The sequence below is a fragment of the Artemia franciscana genome, chromosome 16, assembly GCF_032884065.1.
Source record: "Artemia franciscana chromosome 16, ASM3288406v1, whole genome shotgun sequence".
NCBI lineage: Eukaryota > Metazoa > Arthropoda > Branchiopoda > Anostraca > Artemiidae > Artemia > Artemia franciscana.
In genome coordinates, this window is record NC_088878.1 from 21,731,251 (window position 1) to 21,752,210 (window position 20,960).

At 35.4% G+C, this 20,960-nt stretch overlaps 2 protein-coding genes across 4 annotated transcripts in view; one reads left to right on the forward strand and one right to left on the reverse strand.

The window, feature by feature from the left end:
- LOC136037220 (ATPase family gene 2 protein homolog B-like) overlaps positions 1-12,974 on the reverse strand; it is a 38,223-nt gene extending 25,249 nt beyond the window's left edge. Inside the window, exons 1-4 of one of the 2 annotated variants that reach the window (XM_065719821.1) lie at positions 12,853-12,974; positions 11,560-11,729; positions 3,180-4,226; positions 1,919-2,098 (exon numbers count right to left, since the gene is read on the reverse strand). In XM_065719821.1, coding sequence (XP_065575893.1) covers positions 1,919-2,098; positions 3,180-4,220 — 1,221 coding nt within the window. In that variant the 5' untranslated portion in view covers positions 4,221-4,226; positions 11,560-11,729; positions 12,853-12,974. The remainder of the gene's footprint in view (positions 1-1,918; positions 2,099-3,179; positions 4,227-11,559; positions 11,730-12,852) is intronic. The other variant, XM_065719820.1, reaches the window with a different exon arrangement.
- Positions 12,975-17,297: 4,323 nt separating this feature from the next.
- The window catches only part of LOC136037222 (transmembrane 9 superfamily member 2-like), a 152,565-nt gene continuing 148,902 nt past the window's right edge, over positions 17,298-20,960 (forward strand). The window contains exon 1 of one of the 2 annotated variants that reach the window (XM_065719825.1): positions 17,298-17,484. In XM_065719825.1, coding sequence (XP_065575897.1) covers positions 17,362-17,484 — 123 coding nt within the window. In that variant the 5' untranslated portion in view covers positions 17,298-17,361. The remainder of the gene's footprint in view (positions 17,485-20,960) is intronic. The other variant, XM_065719824.1, reaches the window with a different exon arrangement.

Below are 20,960 nucleotides of genomic sequence, written 5' to 3' on the forward strand. Positions count from 1 at the left end.
GGGGGAGGTGGGTAAATCTGAAAAATTAGAAAAAATGAGGTATTTTTAACTTACGAAAGGGTGATCGGATTTCAATGAAATTTGATGTTTAGAAGGATATCGTGTCTTAAAGCTCTTATTTTAAATCCCGACCGGATCTGGAGACATTGGGGGGGGGGGATTTGGGAGGGGGAAACCTAAAACTTGGAAAACACTTAGAGTGGAGGGATCGGAATGAAACTTGGTGGGAAAAATAAACACAAGTCCTAGATACATGATTGATGTAAACGGAACGGATACACTCTCTTTGGGGTAGTTGGGGGGGGTTATTTCTGAAAAATTAGAAAAAATGAGGTATTTTTAACTTACGAACGGGTGATTGGATCTCAATGAAATTTGATATTTAGAAAGATATCGTGTCTCAAAGCTCTTATTTTAAATCCTGACCGGATCTGGTGACATTGGGGGAAGTTTGGGGTGGGGGAACCTAAAATCATGGAAAACACTTAGATTGGAGGGATCGGGACGAAACTTGGTGGGAAAAATAAGCAGAAGTCTTACCTACCTGATTTACATAATTGGAAAGGATCCGCTCTATTGGGGGGGGGGGGTAATTCTGAAAAATAAGAAAAAATTACGTATTTTTAACTTACGAAGGAGTGATCGGATCTTCATGAAACTTCATATTTAGAAGGAACTCGTAACTGAGATCTCTCATTTTAAATCTCAACCGGATCAAGCGTAATTGGGGGGGGGGTGGAGTTGGGGGGACCGGAAATCTTAGAAAATACTTAAAGCGGTGAGATCAGGATGAAACTGGATGGGAAGAATAGAAACATGTCTAAGATACGTGACTGACATAACCGGACCGGATAAACATGTCTAAGATACGTGACTGACATAACCGGACCGGATCTACTCTCTTTGGTGGGATTAGGGGGGGGGGTAATTTTGAAAATTGAGGTATTTGTAACTTACGAAAGGGTGACCAGATCTTAATGAAATTTGATATTTAGAAGGATCTTGTGCTTTAAAGTTCTTATTTTAAATTTCGACCAGATCCTGTGACATTGGGGGGAGTTGGAGGGGGAAACCCGAATTCTTGGAAAACGTGAAAATTGGGGTATTTTTATCTTACGAATAGATGATCGGATCTTAATGAAATTTGATTTTTAGAAGGAATTCATGTCTCAGAGCTCTTATTTCAAATCCCGACCAGATCTTTTGACATTTGGGGGGAGTTGGAGGGGGAAATCTTGGAAAAACACTTGGAGTGGAGGAATCGGGATGAAGCTTGGTGGATAGAATAAACAAATGTCCTTGATACGTGATTGACAGAATCGTACTGGATTCGCTCTCTTTGGAGGATTTGAGGGGAAAGGTTCATTGATTTGGTGAGTTTGGTGCTTCTGGACGTGCTAGGACGATGAAAATTGGTAGGCGTGTCAGGGAGCTGCACAATTTGACTTGATAAAGTCGTTTTCCCAGATTCGACCATCTGGGGGGCTAAAGGGAGAGGAAAAATTAGGTATTTATAACTTACGAGTGGGTGATCGGATCTTAATGAATTTTGATATTTAGAAGGACATCGTGACTCAGAGCTCTTATTTTAAATCCTGACCGGCATTAAGCCTCTTATTTTCTTTTTTAAATCAATCTATTGATTCATAGAATTTTGTTAGAGCTCATACCATATGATCTCTTGGCTCTTAGCTCTTCTCGCCTCGTCACAAGTGCCATATGAGCTCTTAGCTCTTGTTTACTTCATTTTTCATTCGTATGGTGCTTACCCACTTCCCCGTTAAATTTCACCCCCTCCCCAGACTCCAACCTATATGTGCCTATGCATTTGTTTAACCTCAAACACCAAACTAACCTCCCCATATCCTCCCTTTATTGACACTTTGCCTACTTAATACCATTGATACTTCATACTTACTGTCTTTTCCTCAAGAGACACTGTACCAACCAGTCTTTCAATGTCATTTCTATTATACCCAACGAGCTTTTCTGCAACCTCTTTGAAATCCAACTCTATAGCTTTGTTTAAAGAAAGTTCTTCCATGAAATGCTCTAATAAGGCATACCTTGCTTCAATAGTTGGCATTCCGACATAAATCTGAAATAAATGTTCTAATCAACTGACAACAGAAAACTACTGAGTCCATCTATAATTCTTGATATGAAATAAATTATTTTCAATCAGATATCAAAAGAATTATTAGTAAGCAAACACGAAGCTCATTTTTTACATTAAACTCATTGCTAAGATATTTAGTTTCAAGAGATAATCCTTCTAAAATAGCTTATGTTGAGGTAACCCTCCCTCTCTACCAAACTTAAAAGCTTTGCCCTAAAAACAAACGCTTCATGTCTTACTACAACCCTCCCCCGCCGATAAAATACATATGTACATTAGACGGAACAATTATTAAGAAAGAAGAAATTGAGGGAGGTGGGGGGAGAAGGCATCCAATGACATTCTTTGCGAATTTTTAATGGAAACAGATTTAAATGGACAAAAATATGGCCATTTAGGCAAAAAAAAACTTTTCTTAAAGCATTATACCACAGTTCAGAAGAAAATCTCAGACCCTCCTCCACTTTTAGCTTTTTTATATACTATGCATAACTTCAGTGAATATTGCTTTCAGTCCAGAGAAGAGGGCATCTTGGAGGGCAGAATCTACTAGGTCCAAAATTTAAAAGGACCTTGTACAAGGCTGTACCTATGATTTTCCAGATTTGACGTCCTCTCCAGAAAAGAAGAAAAAACTTACCTTGCTCTTATAAGACGACAAAATAGGCTCATAATAAAGCTTTGTATTTTTCGCCACCTCCAAGAAAAAAAACCTACAACCCCTGCACAGCATGTTGTCTAAGGAAGAACTGTTTGGACAATTTTGACAGACCAAGTTTCTAAGCTTTACAAAATATATGCATATATTGGGGGGGAAAGAAATTATGAGGCTCTGACAATCTTACGAAATAAAAAAAAAATGTTTAGTTGGATTCCTGGAAACAAAAATTCGATTGTCAAAATTGTTCATGTGAAACTAAATCAACAGTAAAAAATAAAGGAGGCTATTTCCTGCCTTTGTTATAACAGAATCTCAAAAAAATAATTTAGTGCTAAATAACTTTGAAGCAGAAAATTTTAATTCGTTGAACAGATTACAAGAAAAAATATTACAACAAACCTCTTTGTCTAGTCTTCCATGCCTTCTGAGCAAAGGCTCAATACCTCCAGGATACTCAGATGACCCAATAACAAAAACTCTATCTTCTATCTTTATAGAATCTATTCCTGATAAGAGCTGAGACGCGATTCTTCTACGATGCATTGACGCAGATGTCCACTTAGGGCAGATGGATTCAACATTCTCAATAAATAAAACCACAGGATGTATTTGCGAATAGTCTTTCGCATTCTGCAAAATTTCTTTGAGTTTATTTTCAGATTCTCCAACATAAGATGATGAAATTGAGTCGCACTTAACTTCCATGAGATACATGCATTTCCTCTTGGCTATTTCTAGTGGTAAAATTTCTCTGCCACAGCCTGAAGGGCCCCAAAGCAAAATGCCTTTCCATAATCGTTTGGAATCATTAAAAGCTGAATCAATAACATTAATTGCCGTGGAAACCTCTGCATCCACGCCAGGAATGAAGTGTTTATCTAAACAAATGTGTTGCATAATGTGGTCAAAGAGGAACATTTCAACAATCTCAATTCTGGTACTTGAATTAATCTTGCAAAACTGACACCTTGCTTCTGTTTCCTTAATATAAATGAAGTCCAATCCATTTTGTTTAGCTATAGGTTGATGCCTGATAGTTAGATAAAAATCCTCTTTAAATATAAACCCGCTCATAATCTGCTGAATAAGACCAGCCTGACGAAAATTACCTTTCCATTTCCTGATATGACCCACTGAGCGAAAAATCAGGTTAACTTTCAAATTTTGAGTCAAAATTACTTTCTCACATCTCTCACTCAAAGAAAAGTTAGATATACTGCGTTCGTTCTTACAAAGAGTCTGTGTAACCATATTTCCAATTAAGGCATAGTTGGAACAGAGCGTTTCATCAACAAAGACTTTACAGATGAACTGTGTTTCCACATTTACTTTAACTACAAAGTAACTGCCAAGTATAGTTCTAGAAAACAAGGCTTGTTCTTTCACATATCGATGGGGACTTAGTATAAGACAGTCGGATCCATTTAAAATCTTGAGCATTGTGACCTAGATAAAAAATAAACCTTTAGACACTTGATATAATGTTACATCAGTACTTTCCTGCCTAAAGGCTGTCTTTAGCATTTTCACATTTCTGCATTAATTTTTAAAATCTTGGGGTACTTGTGTATTATGCACAACTCACTGAAGTTAACGCTGTGTAAAACTCGAGAAATACTAGTTTCTTCGTTATTTTAGAAACAAATTTGGGCTATATATTTGCACATTAGGGGGGGGGGAGTATAGCGGGTCTGCGTGTAAAATGCGTTAGGTACAGTTATTCTGCATATTGCAAATTTTTAAGAATTTTTTAATAGCTCCAAACTGTTCAAATGCTTTACCTCAACCCCCTCCCCTAATGTGCAAATACATAGCCCAGATTATATCTTCTCATCTATTTTGTCCCTTGTCTTTGTCTTGACTCATACTAAGCTGAAATTAACTGATGAAGAAATCGGTCTCTTCTCGAGTTTTACAGAGCATAAACAAGACTGACTAGCGTATAATACACAAGTACCTACCTCTGCTCTGCTGTTATCAAAAGGAGGATCAACAAGACGATGTAGATTAAGAGTATCAAAGTGTGATGGAACATACAATGCTCTAATAATCCTCCCTTTGAGATTAGCTTAGCAAACAATTGGTAATTACCTTAGAAATGTGAAAGTGTCAGATGCGGCCTTCAGATGTGACAGCAATGATATCAGGTTATCTCTCTCATGTAATCTTAAATAGGGAGAATAATATATCAGCTGAGTTTTGATAACTCAGCTTTTCTAAAATTAAAATTTTAGAACAACAGTTTTCATGAGTGGGAATAGTAGCCAACATTAGGTATGAGGGCAAAGAAAAGAAGTGTTACCCTAAACAATTGTTACAAGTACAATTTCAAGTAAGAAGGGTACCTGTGGTGGCACAGTCGATTGACCTCTGGTCTGCACAACAATACGGGGTGCAATAGGGGTAACGGCAATACGAGGAATGGGGTTCAATCCCAGTTGCTGCAGGGTCTTCAATTGCATTGAGAGTTATGTAGCAGTGTCTCTAAATAATCAAACAAGCAGAAGAAGGTAGAAGGGGTAAAATCTGGCCAAATGTAGAATTAGGATCAATATTTTCTTCTTATTTACAAGAAAAATTGCGAAAATTCGGATAATTTATGCTCCCAATTTTTTTTATGAGTCTTAACTTTACCTGAAAAAAATTAATGATCCTTCCCAAAAGTTATAAAATTTACCCAGTTGTTTATGTGTAGTCTTTGTTATTGGGAGGTATACATACATTTTTTGGGTGGGAGATGAAGAATTTGCTGATGGGGGGATTTTCCATGGGGAAATTTTCCATGGAGAGGGAAGTCACTATGGGGTGATTTTTTTAGGAAAAATTCTGCATTAGAAGAATTTGGTAAAATTCCTATACAAAATTTTTTGTGTGCCTTGCTTTCTCTTTGCTGACTCAATTTAAAACATGAAGTTTTTAAGGGCAATTATCTGAGGTAAATTTTCACCAGGATTGAATTGTATAGAGGATAATTGGTCAGGAGAAGGGATTTTTCCATGAAGGTGGAGCCAGATTCCTTGGCATTATTTAAAAAACGATCAGAAATTACATATAAAAAAAAACAAGTTTCTTCAACTGAAAGTAAGGACCAGCATTAAACCTTAAAACGAACAGAAATTATTACATATATGAGGGGAGTTGCCTCCTCCTCATCACCTCGCTCTTTATACTGAAGTCTGAATTTTGTCCTAATTTTTTAAGAAAGACTCCGAAAAAACACAAGGTTCGTTTAATTAGAACAATAAGAAGCTTTTTCAAAAGTAAAACTTTAGCATGAAGAGAGAGTGTTGAGTGGGAGGTAACCCCCCCCCCCCTCATATATGTAATAAATTCTGTTCGTTTTAAGTTTTAATGTTTATCCATACTTTCAGTTGAAGAAAACTTTTTCTTTTTACAATTACCAACAGAATCAAAAGAAACAAAAAAGAAGAATTAGACTAAACAAATAAAATGTACAAGAAATAACACGAAAAGATGTAAAATTTTATGCATAAAAAACAAAAAACAAAGAGCAAAACATCTGACAAATTATTAGTTATTTTGCAAAAGCTCCAAACAACCCCATTGCGCACAATTTTTAACAAAAGCGAACCAATAATAATGTGTGGGTGTGACCAAATGAATACAGTCTTTTTATATGGGATTCCAACAAAGTGAAATGATCTTATGCCTTATCCATACCCTAAGTCAACACAGTTAAAAAGTAATCAAAGGAAGAGCATATTAAAAGTTTTTTAACCAAACTAAGTTTGAAAAAGTTAATGACCTTTTTTTGTTGCTACTCTGACAGAGAAATATGTAAACTTCAAATAGCATTGACACGATTAAGATTTATTCATTTACATTCACCTTTACTTAGAGAAGTCCAACTTTTTGTTGTGTTGACTTTCTGAATTTACATTTCCTTTTTTAATAATAGTATTTATTAGGGTATGGCTTGTTTTCTAATCAAACAATTGTAAAATTGGATTTAATCCATAATCTCCCTCATCCTTGTTTATACTAATTCCCATACAGATATTTCTTTTTAATCTTGAAGATTTTTCTATACCTTTGAAACAATCCAGCACATTTTCTGCTTTAGCATAATCTGAACTATGCTACAATAGGTGAATCGAATAATTTTGACCTTTTTTTTAACGCTTCAGGAGCTCTACAATGAATGCTCTAAGATAGTTGTGATATGACAAAAAAAAACTTTTTTACCCAATTCTTTGACAATGAATGCATTTATTTACATAAGTTTTTCTATATTTCCTTAGAAGTGTCTAAAAGGAACTAAATTTTGTCTACAAATATATAGATTCAATATATATTATATATTAAATTTGAGCTATAGTCAATGGACTACAGCTAAACTAGCAAGTGAAAAAAATCCATTCAATTTATAATTAATGAATTTGCTTCATCAACCAGTAAGACTTCTTTAGGGGGGTGGGCCTGATGTTTGGTGACCTTCTTTTGTTTTGTTGAAGTAAATATAATTTTTACTTTTAATAGATTCCCATTTATACACCAATTGTTGCAGAGGAAAGGAACCTATGGTTTCATTATAAACATTTGCTTTGGTGTTGTCTTAAATTATTACCGTCAGGGCTGGGAGTTTTGTTTATAATGTGAGTTGTTCTTATTTATTTTTTTTCGTATGTTTAGTTGTTTTGGTTTTTTTTTGTTTTGTTTAAAAAAAAAATTTCTTTCTTTTTCTGTCATTTGTAATTATTTTTTTTTTTTCTGTCAAGAGAGGCTCCCAGACATAGGGCTGAAATATTTGGATTATTTTTATTTTTCTAGTTAAAACTGTAGTTTTATTTTTATATTTTATTTTTTGTTCACTGCTTTGTTGAAATTAGAACCCCTTTTCTCTTTCCTTAATTTTTCGTAAATGGAAAAGCAGTGTGGTCTAAGAAATTATTAATATATATCATATAAATATATAATTGTCTATAAGGAACTGCTGTTCTAGTAACTCCTTATTCTTTATGCTAAAGTTCCACTACTTTTCATAATATTTGTAGTATTTTTTTAATTTCCATTTTCATTTTAAAATTAACGTTTATGCAATGAAAGATGGGCTCTCATCCTCCTTGCCCCCCTGTTGCACACCTAATCAAAATACATTCCTCCAAGTTAAAAGAGGTGGGGTAACGAATTTGGACCATGAAAGGCCATCTTGAGTTTTCAGGCATCACTTCAACAGAAATTTATTTTTGAGACTTCCTCCCCCAAAGTAGTTGGTGCATAGCTATGCAATGATCTAAAACTGTTAGTAGTAGTAGTATATATAAATAGTACAGTTTGCATTTTTTAGATGATGGCTTGAAACCTCCACTGTAGAATTATAAAATATGCAGAAGTTGATAGCACAATTTTCATCAAGTTAGTATTTTTTTTTAAATAGATTGCCCCTCCTCCTTTCTAAAATTACACCAAATTAGACTGATAGCTTTGATAATACCATTAGTTTAGTATTTTGGTTTCTATTGATAAGGTCTGCTATTTACTTAGTCTGCAGCCCCATGAACTTCCTAGGGCGTCTGAACCAGATCACCTAATTTCGGCTATACAGTGTGACAACCATGCTTTTATTCAATTTATGTAAGATAAGATATTTATTTCAAAAAAATCTCTACTACAAGCCCACAAAGGGCCAAATTTGGACTTTGGAGTCAATAAATCATATGGTTGCACTAAAACTGGCAAAATGCAAAAAAAAAAGAAAACCACTAACAAAAAAGAAATATCATAATGAATTATCATTTATGAGTCAATAATTAAACTGTAATAAGTCAACTAAATAGTTAAAAAGATAAAACTGGTCAAACAAAACTTAAACAAATACAAGTCAGAAAAAAGAATTAAAAGCAACATTAAAAACGGGGACAAATAAGCAAATAAATAAAAATATATATATATATATATATATTAAATATATAAAAAATATATATATATATTAAAAAATATATATATATATATATATATATATATATATATATATATATATATATATATATATATATATATATATATACCCAATCAGGGCTTCCCTCTTCTTAATAACCCTTTCCATTCTTCATAGCAAAGTTTGATGTATTGTCCCCAAAGTCTTAAGGATGTAGAGAAAAGGAAGTTAAGAAGGAGATGACCTACTCATATACAGAATGATTGTCAAATCAATTATTGACATTCATTGGATTGTTCAAGTTTATTGTCAATCCTTACTTCCATTAGAAAACAAGAGCTAAGAGCTCATATGGCACTTGTGACAAGGCAAGAAGAGCTAAGAGCCAAGAGATCATATGGTATGAGCTCTAACAAAAATCTAAGAATTAATAGATTGATTTAAAAGGAAAATAAGAGGCTTAATGCCGGTCAGGATTTAAAATAAGAGCTCTGAGTCACAATGTCCTTCTAAATATCAAAATTCATTAAAATCTAATCACCCACTTGTAAGCTATAAATACCTAATTTTTCCTCTCCCTTTAGCCCCGCAGATGGTTGAATCTGGGAAAACGACTTGTCAAATCAATTTGTGCAGGTCCCTGACACGCCTACCGATTTTCATTGTCCTAGCACGTCCAGAAGCACCTGGCTAGCCAAATCAGTGAACCCCTGCCCCCAACTCCCCCAAAGAGAGCGAATCCAGTACGGTTCCGCCAATCACGTATCAAGGACATTTGCTTATTCTATCCACCAAACTTCATCCCAATTCCTCCCCTCCAAGTGTTTTCCAAGATTTCCCCCTCCAACTCCCCCAATGTCAAAGATCTGGTCGGGATTTGAAATAAGAGCTCTGAGACATGAAGTCCTTCTAAATATCAAATTTCATTAAGATCCAATCACCTATTTGTAAGATAAAAATACCCCAACTTTCCCATTTTCCAAGAATTCCAGTTTCCCCCTCCAACTCCCCCCAATGTCACAGGACCTGGTTGGAATTTAAAATTAGAGCTTTAAAGCGCAAGATCCTTCTAAATATCAAATTTCATTAGGATCTGGTTACTCTTTTGTAAGTTACAAATACCTCAATTTTCAAAATTACCCCCCCCCCCAACTCCACCAAAGAGACCAGATCCGGTCCGGTTATGTCGGTCACGTATCTTCGACAGGTTTTTATTCTTCCCATCCAGTTTCATTCTGATCTCACCACTTTAAGTATTTTCTAAGATTTCTGGTCCCCCCCCCAATTATGCTGGATCCGGTTGAGATTTGAAATAAGAGATCTGAGTTACGAGGTCCTTTTAAATATGAAGTTTCATGAAGATCTCATTGCTCCTTTGTAAGTTAAAAATACGTCATTTTTTTCAATTTTTTCAGAATTACCCCCCCCCCCCTAGTTAAGCAGATCCGTTCCAATTATGTAGATAATGTATCTAAGTCTTCTGCTTATTTTTCCCACCAAGTTTCATTCTGATCCCTCCAATCTAAGCGTTTTTCCATAATTTTAGGTTCCCCAACTCCAAACTCCCCTCAATGTCACCAGGTCCAGTCGGGATTTAAAATAAAAGCTTTGAGACACAATATCCTTCAAAATATCAAATTTCATTGATATCTGATCCCCTGTTCGTAAATTAAAAATACCTAATTTTTTCTAATTTTTCAGAATTACCCCCCCCCCCCCTGCGACTACCCCAAAGAGATCGGATCCGTTCTGGTTATGTCAATCATGTATCTAGGACTTGTGCTTATTTTTCCCACCAAGTTTCATCCTGATCCCTCCACTCTAAGTGTTTTCCAAGTTTTAGGTTTCCCCCTCCCAACCCCCCCCCCCCAATGTCACCATATCTGGTCGGGATTTAAAATAAGAGCTCTGAGACACGATATCCTTCTAAATATCAAATTTCATTGAGATCCAATCACCTGTTTGTAAGTTAAAAATACCTCATTTTTTCTAATTTTTCAGAATTACCCCCCCCCCCAAATACCCCAAAGAGAGCGGATCCGTTCCGGTTATGTCAATCATGTATCTAGGACTTGTGCTTATTTTCCCCACCAAGTTTTATCCTGATTCCTCCACTCTAAGTGTTTTCCAAGTTTTAGGTTTCCCCCTCCCAACCCCCCCCCCCCAATGTCACCAGATCTAGTCGGGATTTAAAGTAAGAGCTCTGAAAAACGATATCCTTCAAAATATCAAATTTCATTGAGATACAATGACACATTCATAAGTTAAAAATACCACATTTTTTCTAATTTTTCAGAATTAACCCCCCCCCCCTAACTACCTCAAAGAGAGCGGATCCGTTCCGGTTATGTCAATCATGTATCTAGGACTTGTGCTTATTTTTCCCACTAAGTTTCATCCTGATCCCTCCACTCTAAGTGTTTTCCAAGATTTTAGGTTTCCCCCTCCCAATGTCACCAGATCCAGTCGGGATTTAAAATAACAGCTCTGAGACACAATATCCTTCCAAACATCAAATTTCATTAAGATCTTATCAACCATTTGTAAGTTAAAAACACTTCTATTTTTCTATTTTCTAAATTAACAGGCCCCCCACTCTCCCCAGATGGTCAAATCAGGAAAATGACTACTTCTAATTTAATCTGGTCTGGTCCCTGATACGCCTGCCAAATTTCATTGTCCTAGCTTACCTGGAAGTGCCTGAAGTACCAAAACCAGGACCAACAGACTAACAGAATTTGTGATTGCTATATGTCACTTGGTTAATACCAAGTGCCATAAAAAAAGCTTATTTTCTTATCTAATAGTTCAGAAGAAGCTATGTAGTATTAGCTTATAATTGAAAAGAGCATTGGTTAAGTTTATAGTGTTTCACATTACTTTGCTACAAGGGCAGTCCCAGGCCAAGGTTTGAAGGGATGAAATGTTTGAATGCAGATGTCATGTTCTGGTGTGTTTTCCTGAGGGGGGAGTGTAGCCCAATGATAGAATCACTCTTTAGTTGTTAACAATTGCAATTCTGATCTGATGAGGAGGTCACAAATGGATTTCTGAAAATAATACATCAGCTTAAGCAAATAAATAAAAAGATTCCCTAGCCAAACAATTTTTAAGCTTACACCAGTATTACAACAGGCTAATAAAACATTTAGATCTTGACACAAATTGATTAATGGGTACACATTATCAATGGCTCCTAATAATTTCTAAATATGCAGCCCAAATTATATATCTCCTATGCACTTTACCCTGTGTCACTCTTGTTTCAACCCATTAATATACCTACCTACCTACCACCTATATACCAACCTACATGAATTTGGGTCTCAACATGAGTTATGGGTCTCAATGTGAGTTTTGTCACAGAGCAGTGTACTTTAAGTTTAGTTATTTCCTTTTTTAATTAAACCTGATTGAACCTTGAAAAAAAACCTTTAGGCTTACTATGTTGACAAATGCTGACAAAATCAAGACAAATCAATGCTGACAAAATCAAGAGAGGGAAAACATTAGGAAAATATAATTAGGGCTATAGGTCTATATTTGCACATTGGGAGGGAGATTAGATGTAAAGTATAGTGAAAGTCTATTCAAAATGTGTGAACCATAGTCTTTCTGTATACTATGAAGTACAATTGTAAACATCTCTCAATAGGCTAGCCATAATTTTGGGATCCAACCAAAATAATATTTAAAATTAATTTAAAAGGTGAATAACAATAGAAGAAAATATGGTAATTTGATAAATAGAAATATGCTGTAGTCTAGGCTATCTAGCATCTACTTGTAGTTTTGTACTTAACCTGGGCTATATATGGAAATATAAGGGGAGTCAAATAGTCATAACATGAATAGGATGATGGTATTTGGTAAGAGCATAAACTAAGGAATCTAGTGATAGGCTACTAGCCTACTATCAATTCAACAAGATATTTCCATCTGGGGATGCCCTAATCTAATATGGTAATCAGGAAGTTACGAAGTTTTCTTTAACTAACTCAACTAAATCCCAAAATAGAGAAAAGCCTGCCACCTCCAATTTTCATCATTTTATTTAGTTTAGCCTTCAATAAACAACTATATCAGCTACAAAATGGCCTGCAAGTTGAAAAGCGTTTATCCTTGATTTGTCTTTTTAGAGTTTTTCATAATTTGCACATCTAAACAGTCTACCTTATTCTAATTTACTAGCATACTCCATAACTCTAGAGTTTCGCATAGGCTACTTTATAATTTTAAACTTTTTGCAAATTCAATTGTTAAAAGCAGAGCTGCCGATCCTAGTTGTTTGTAACTATTTCTAGTAATATTTTATATTGCCTAAACAAAAAATCACTATATCAGCACATAAATCACTAGATTACTGAAGGAAATGACTACATTTACTAAAAAATCATAGCAACTCTAATTAGAGGTGCATCTCGGTCTCACAATTAATTCGTATTAAACTTAGTTCCATGTTGCTATACATTGAATGTTTCCCAAGAAACTGTCCAACCTTACTACGTGGGATTCAAAGTTTCAACTTCTTTCTTTTAAATTTTGAATAAATAGTGACTTATGATTTGGCTCATAAGGAAAATGAGCTAAATTGCTAACTGTTGTTCTGAGGCAAAATTAACCTAAGCTTGAATGAAATAAATTGAAATTTTATTTCATGCTCTGTGAAGTAGATACACAGATTGTTGGGTGCTAATTCTTAGAAAAGCATTAATTGGGTTGGAAATTGAAGAGATTGGGAAAAAATAGCTTGAAACTGATTTCAGTATGTTTGGCAAAGAAGGACGAATTGCTAAAGCCTTGAATTGAAGATGTCTTTTCTTATGATTTATCCTGTGCTTTTTTTTACTTTTCAACAAGGTCCTACTTCTATTGGTGTTCTACAACGCTCAAACGACATTATATCAATATTAACAAAATAAAGAAATGTGTAGTGTGCAAGTTTCGCATCGATTAGAGACAAAAAGATTTTAGACTTTTTTGGGTATCATAATGCCTTCCCCTCCTTCTTTAAAAATTTGAAGCTCCCTTGGGCCGAGGATTGATCAATGTATATTTCAAGAGATGTTAGAATACCGATACTAATATGATTTTTCTTATGCCCAGGAGCTTACAAATGTAAGTTTCAAGCCATTCAATTGAAAGTTTATGATATCTTTTGTAGGAACATATTTTTGTGTGAATTTAAAAAAAAAAGTAAATTTAATACCAATCGGCAAAAAAATTAACCTTTTTTCAAGTTCAATTTGTTTGAGCGAGTGAAGGCGCTCACTTTGTAAATTTAACTTAGTTTGCTCATTAGGGTCTCCTTCGTCCATGTGTTTAAGGATGTAATTATCAAGCTGATCAGAAGCCAAAAATTGCCGGTTTATATTGGTTTCCCATTACCTTTTCCACCATTCACAAGAAAATTTTAGATCCAACTAGTCCTGGAAAAATCACTGAATTTTATATGCTGATTGAACCGGCAAGATCAAGTGTCTTATTATTTTTAATCATAAAACACATCCATCAACAACAGACAATCTGAGAAATTTAGGACTCCTGCTCTTCAGGCTGCACTAGTTGATGCTGGATGCATGTTTGGGGACTTGTTGACCACTTTGACTACAAGTTTTAACCCATGTCACGGGGGATACTAGGGTACTCGAGGGTCACAAGAGACACGAAAGTGGGCTAGTTGCCATTAATGACTCTTGGCTTAAAAAAATTGAAACCTTCGCAAAAACTGCAGGCGCAAGCTGATAAATATCTAGCTGAAAAAACTCTTCGAAGAGTTGACAACTTTGTCGAAAGTGCTCTAGGTTTGCATCTTATCACGATACATCTTAATCCTATTCCTAAAATCAATTTTGGTATATACCATCGACATACTGCGCAAAAGTAGGAAGGCCACCATCTGACAATATTGACTATGCGGACGGTGCTTGAAATCTCTCAAGCACCTTAACAACTGCAGAAGTGATGCTTTCAGGACGGTAATTTTCTGCAGAGTCTCTTCGTCCCTTTTTATAGGTCGGGGTTATACAAGATGTTTTCCAATCATGCGGTAGTTCCCCATTTTGAAGAGATAACCGGAGAAACATGCACAGAGGTTAACTGAGAGCTTTTCGACACTCCTTAAAAGACGTGAATGACACCGTCTAGTCCCTTTGACTTATTTACATTAAGCTTCCCGAGGCTATTGAAAGCCATTACTTACTTACTGACAGATCAGGCATGGGAAGAAGCACTTCATACGATGGGGGATCTGGTGAGGATGTGTCTGAGTTTTGGGTGAAGGCAGAAGCGAATTGTGCATTTAGAAGGTCAGCCTTATCTATTGGAGATGAGCGTAGTACACCGTGGTCAACAAGGTCGGGAATAGTATGATGATTTGGGTTTTTAGCAGAGACATGTCTCCAGAAAGACTTTGGGTTTACCTTGATGTTAGAAGCTTATTTTTCCTCGTAAGTAGATTTCAGTTTTTGACGAAATCTATTACACGATTCCGTGCTGCCTTGTAAATTGACAGAGTCTCCTGGTTCCTCTTCTTCATATACCGTTTCCAAGCTCTAGATTTCTGATTAATCAGCTTCTTGACTTCCTTGGTGAGGAAGGGTAGTGTTTTAGGCTGTTTTCTAAAAATAACCCTGGAGTGTTTCTTTTCAAGAGCAAAGAGAGTTTTTTTTTAATTTAACCAAGACTCAATGATGTTACCGGTAATAAGTATTGACCAGTTTGCAGATGAAAGTTCCAGCTGTATTGCCTCATAGTCGGTAAAAGTCTGAGGATGAAATTTAGTTTGAGGATGACTATTTAGAGATAACACAGACAGAATAACTAGGTAGTCACTACTAGCAATTGGCGATAAATAATCATTTCGAATGAGGGAACCAGGATCATGCAATATGACGAGGTCTAACAGCGTGGGATTCTGATCAGCTCTATGGTGTGAAGGCTTATCAATAGTCTGATGAAAAAATATATTTGATAGGCAAGATAAAAAAGGTGAATCTCTGCTATTACATGAAGAATGTCCAGTTCCTTCAACCCACTCGATTGCAGGAAAATTAAAATCTCCAATGATTATTAGCTCAGATGAGCTAGGAAGGGATATTGAAGATGCCATTTCATCAATAATAGTTTTGTGGGCCAATTCACTATCTTCAAGGGAAGGAGTACTTGGATTTCAATAGACGCACCAAAGACGCAATTTTTTATTAGCAATGGAGATATCAAGCCATACACTTTCAATCAAAGATATATCAAGCATAGAAGGATTTACAACACTAACCTGGATACTATCTCTTACACAAACACCAACTCCTCTTCAAAAATTTGGGTGCTTCAAGCTGCTAAATAACTGATATCCCGAGATTTGTAGTGACGTTTCAGTTACTGCAAATAGACTATGTTTCGGTAACAGTGCAACAAAACCCTCAACATCTGCTGCTTCTTCCTTAAGAAGCACTTCGGATTCAAGAAGCTTATTTTGTCAGACAGTCAACAAGGCTTGAAAGAACACGGAAAGTATTTCCAGAAGGGGGCTTCTGATTCGGGAAATTTGGCTGTTGAGGCTCATATGTAACTTCAAATATGGCACTTGCAAAACTTGAATCTACTGAACTCTGACATGACACGAACAAATTGTTATATAGAACATTTGAATTATCATCAGCAGAAAAAACACTTATATGGACATGAGAAACGTTTGGAGAGGGATCGGTTGAAGCTTCACAAGAGATATCAACTGATGGTTTATCAAACGACGAACAAAACAAAGCAGTGGAGAAACAAAACTATTTACATGAAGAGGCGGTGATGTAAATAGGCTTCCATTGCGAATTGGTTTGGAGGGGGCTCGGGTGGGGGTTTCCAACCGCAATGAGCAGCCTCATTTTTTGAAACGATTTGGCCCTTGGAGATCATAAGGTTAGGCTCACCTGAGATTGTTCTTCTTTTCAGATCTTCAACTACGGCCTTTCTCCTGTTTCTCTCTGTCCTGTTAGCATCACCACGAAAGTGTATATGCTCGCGGAAGCGGTTGGTGATTGACCTTTTGATGTTAGGACTTGGGACAGTAAAAAAGACAGGAGGAGGGCATATAGATGGCAGAGAGTTAGTAGGGATTGGAGGTCTTCACACATTATTGATATGAATGTCTCTGAGCTTACACTGTTGATCAAAATAAGACTTGATGAACAGCTGGTCGTTGGGTTGTGATGGGACTCCATACTCAAATATGTTAAGGATTCTACGTTGCCTGTCCCTTTCCTCGGAAAAAAGGTGCAGGATCTCGCTATCAAGAGGCTGGGCAAGGTCGGCTTTGATGCCTGTTGTCTCTTGAAAAACTACCGTCTGGACTTAAGAACGCCTTTCAGAGAGCGAACATTTTTCGGACACCAGGGTTTCAAGGGCCGATACTATTGATAGGACGAATTCTGTGTCCGCCAGATGAACAACAGTTCTAAGGCCTTCTGGTGTTTCAAAGGGATGTCCAATTGGGGGTCTTTTATCTATTCACAACGCTTATCTATAAAACCTTTGCTGGTCGCTAGAACACGATTGCTGGTCAACCTTGCCAGGACTGATTGCTGATCAACAATTTTTGATTCACAACATCACCAGAAAAAGCTTATTTGATTAGTAATTAAATGCATCACTTTCATCATTTTTGTATTATAGTTGATCTAGGCTAAGATGAAAAATTTTGCTAAATTACTTGTGATATTCTCCTGTACATATGGAGTTTCATGTTTTTATTTACCTGGACTTGCACCTGTAAATTATTGTAAAGCTGACAATGAGAAGAACAACTGTAAGGTAAGAGTTTATTAGGCTATTCTAAATTTTGACTTCTAGCCTATGATGAGCAAACTTTGGTCATCATTTCAGGCTATTTCCATATGTCAGCATCTTGCAGAGATTTTATACTTGGGTAAAATTCTAGTCCATTGACTTCTTGCTATCTTGGAAAGTTATTGGGCTAGAGAATTGAAACTTTCAGGGATGTGTCTACAGGCTAAAGTATATCCTGGGAAGTTATTTTGACGTCCCTAACTATACCCCTTCCCCCTCCTCTATATAACTCAGCTTTTTGTGCATTACAGCTTATATTTTGGTCAAATGTGATCCTATATGCCTATTAGGCTACTATTAAAAGTGTAAATCCTTGCTTACCTTAGAAAATTCAACTTTTCACTGTTTTTTAACCTACTATATTAACTAGAATTTTACCTACTGGGTAAAATTCTAGTTAATTGACTTCTTGCTATCTTGGAAAGGGTTTAGGCTAGGAAAATGAAACTTTCAGGGATAGCTCTAGCCTACAGGCTAAAGCATGTCCTGGGAAGGTATTTTAAAGTAGCCACCTCTACTCCTTCTCCCTCTAGAGGGCCCTGAAATTTGTCTATGTGACAGGTCTATACCTATTGAAATTTTGACAAAATGACATTTAACCTTAATTTTCAGTTACTAGTTGCTTTTTCTCTGCCTTTAGTTCTGAAAATGCAATTCCTGTTATTTGAGTAGAATTTTGAGCAATATCAATGTTTTTTTTCTTCAAAATTTAGTAAATGTATTTGCATATCTTTAAAACCTTATAAAATGGGATTATACATTAATTATTCAAAATTTAGTAAATGTATTTGCATATCTTTAAAACCTTATAAAATGGGATTATACATTAATTATACATTCCCAGGACATACTTTAGCCTTTAGACCCATCCCTGAAAGTCATTTTCCTAACCTAAACCCTTTCTGAGATAGCAAGAAGTCAATTAACTAGAATTTTACCAAGGTAGGTACTTCAAAATACCTTCCTTGGACATGCTTTAGCCTGTAGACCATCCCTGAAAGTTTCATTTTCCTAACCTAAACCCTTTCTGAGATAGGGAGAAGTCAATTAACTAGAATTTTACCACAATTTCAAATATCTGATCAACAAAAATGGAAATGATTGCAATTCTATATGTGCAAATACAAGAATATTTGGGCCAGAATAACTCCATAATGGTGAGTTTGCAGTAGTTTTGCAAGAGCAAAAAGATGTTCAAAAAGTCAAAATGCATCTATTAATAATAGTTTCATGACCCAAAACAATTGTTCAGGTAATATCAACATTGACCAAAAAGAAATAGTTGGGTAAAATTCTAGTGAAGTGACTTCTTGCTATCTCAGAAAGAGGTTAGGTTAGGAAAATGGGACTTCCAGGGATGTGTCTACAGGCTAAAGTATGTCCCAGGAAGGCATTTTGAAGTACCTCCACTCCTTCTCCCTCTAGATGGCCCTAAACCTTTGATGACCTTTAAAAATATGTATGTTATAAAAGTGAAACCTTGCAAAATAGATCTTCTGCTTAAATGAAGTACAACAAAATTGTTTTCAGCTTCACAACTTTCCTTAATCCCAATTTATAATGTTTTAAAGATATGCAAATACATTTCCTAAATTTTGAAAAAAAAACATTGATATGGCTCAAAATTCTAGCCTACTCAAATAACAGGAATTGCATTTTCAGTCTATTCTCTAAGTCTTGAAAAAGATATAACCAGTATCTAACCTAACCTAATTTCTCTCTAGCCTATTTTTCTATTAACATATAATGAGAAATAATTAGATACACTGATGTTGTTTAATTTCTGTTTAAAAATGGAAAAAAAACACTTATCAAATCCATGCTTGTGTTTCAGAAATTTGTTTAAAAAATTGCTTAACAAGGCAAAAGTTGAAGATAAAGGTTCTCCCTATACCAAATGTGTTAACTATGATTATTTGGTAATTGTTTAGTTTTGTCTCAAGCTGTCTAAACTAGAAACATGCTGCAGAGCAGCATAGTTTGTCCCATGCAGGAGGAGAGTGAACCAGAAATGAATGCACTTCTAGAATTAAGATTTCTAAGTTCTCTAAACTGGAAACAATGCTGCTTTGCAGCATTGTTTCCAGTTTAGACAGCTTGTGATAAAACTAAACAAATACTGATTATTCTGCATATTATGAAGTAAGAATTGTATTCTTAACATGTTTCCTTATGTGAAGGCTCCCTCTAGAGAGAGAAGAAGTAGAGGTAGGTACTTAAATTCCTTCCCAGAACATCCTTTAATCTGTAAATCCATCTATGAAAGCTTCATTTTCTTAACCAACCCGTTTTCTGGATAGCAAAAAGTAGCTTGTCTATAATCTTCTATACCTCTAATTAATTGAGATTGTTCCAAGCTGCAATTTAAGGTAATAAGCATTTGAATGTACAGACATTAATCTAGTCCTAAACAATTTTTTAGTGTTGTATATAAGGGGACATTTTCCATGCAATAAACTTTGTCATAACATGAAAATAGCAAACCAAATAAAATAGAGCACAAACAGAAAATTTAGCCAAAAATAGCCAATTATAATAACAGTTTATTTACATCCTCTATACATACAGAAAAGTATACGAAATTGACTTAAACAAAAAGAAGACTGAAAACTACATAATAAAACTTCTGAGGGAAAGGAGAACAATAAATACATAATGGCTCATCAATAGATAATAAATTGCTCTTAAATGCTTATAGTAAATAGCTCAAGCTATATTAAGGCTATGGTGACAAAATGGTAGCCTACTTGTATGGTATACCCCTGACCACTCAAGAAGTAAAGTTAGATTGATCATAATAGAATATAACTAAGTATGGTAAAAATATAATACTTTAGAAACAAATTTGGGGTATATATTTGCACATTAGGGGGGGGGGGAGGGGCAGGGTAAAGTACAACAGGCCTGCATGCAAAGTGTGTTAACTACAATTGTTCTGATATTATGAAGTAAGAATTGTTTTGTGACTTCACACTGTCCACATACTCCCCCCCCCCATAATGTGCAAATATATAGCCCAAATTATATATATCCCATCTATTCTGCCACTTATTTTTTTTTGTTTCTCATGCTAAGCTGAAAGGAACTAGCAAAAGAAACCAGTTTACAGTGCATCAATGGATGAACAACTTCAGTGGTCAGAGGTATATCTTACAAGTACCAACAAAAATATTGATCAATCAAACAAAAAGTTAGGAATCAATTCTATTTCTCTAGATTGCCTAAGAATCAATTATATTGTTGATCCATTTTGTAGTGACATCAAGTATTCCATATTTTCAGATAATATACCTGTTTCTTGACCATAGTCCAAGAAAATATTTACAAAATGGGGAAAAGTACATGTGGACATGCTTTCTACCACTTTCACTTAATATGTCCAAAAATGGAACAATGAAAAATACATGAGGTGCAAGCATTGAATAACAAAGTTTACCAAG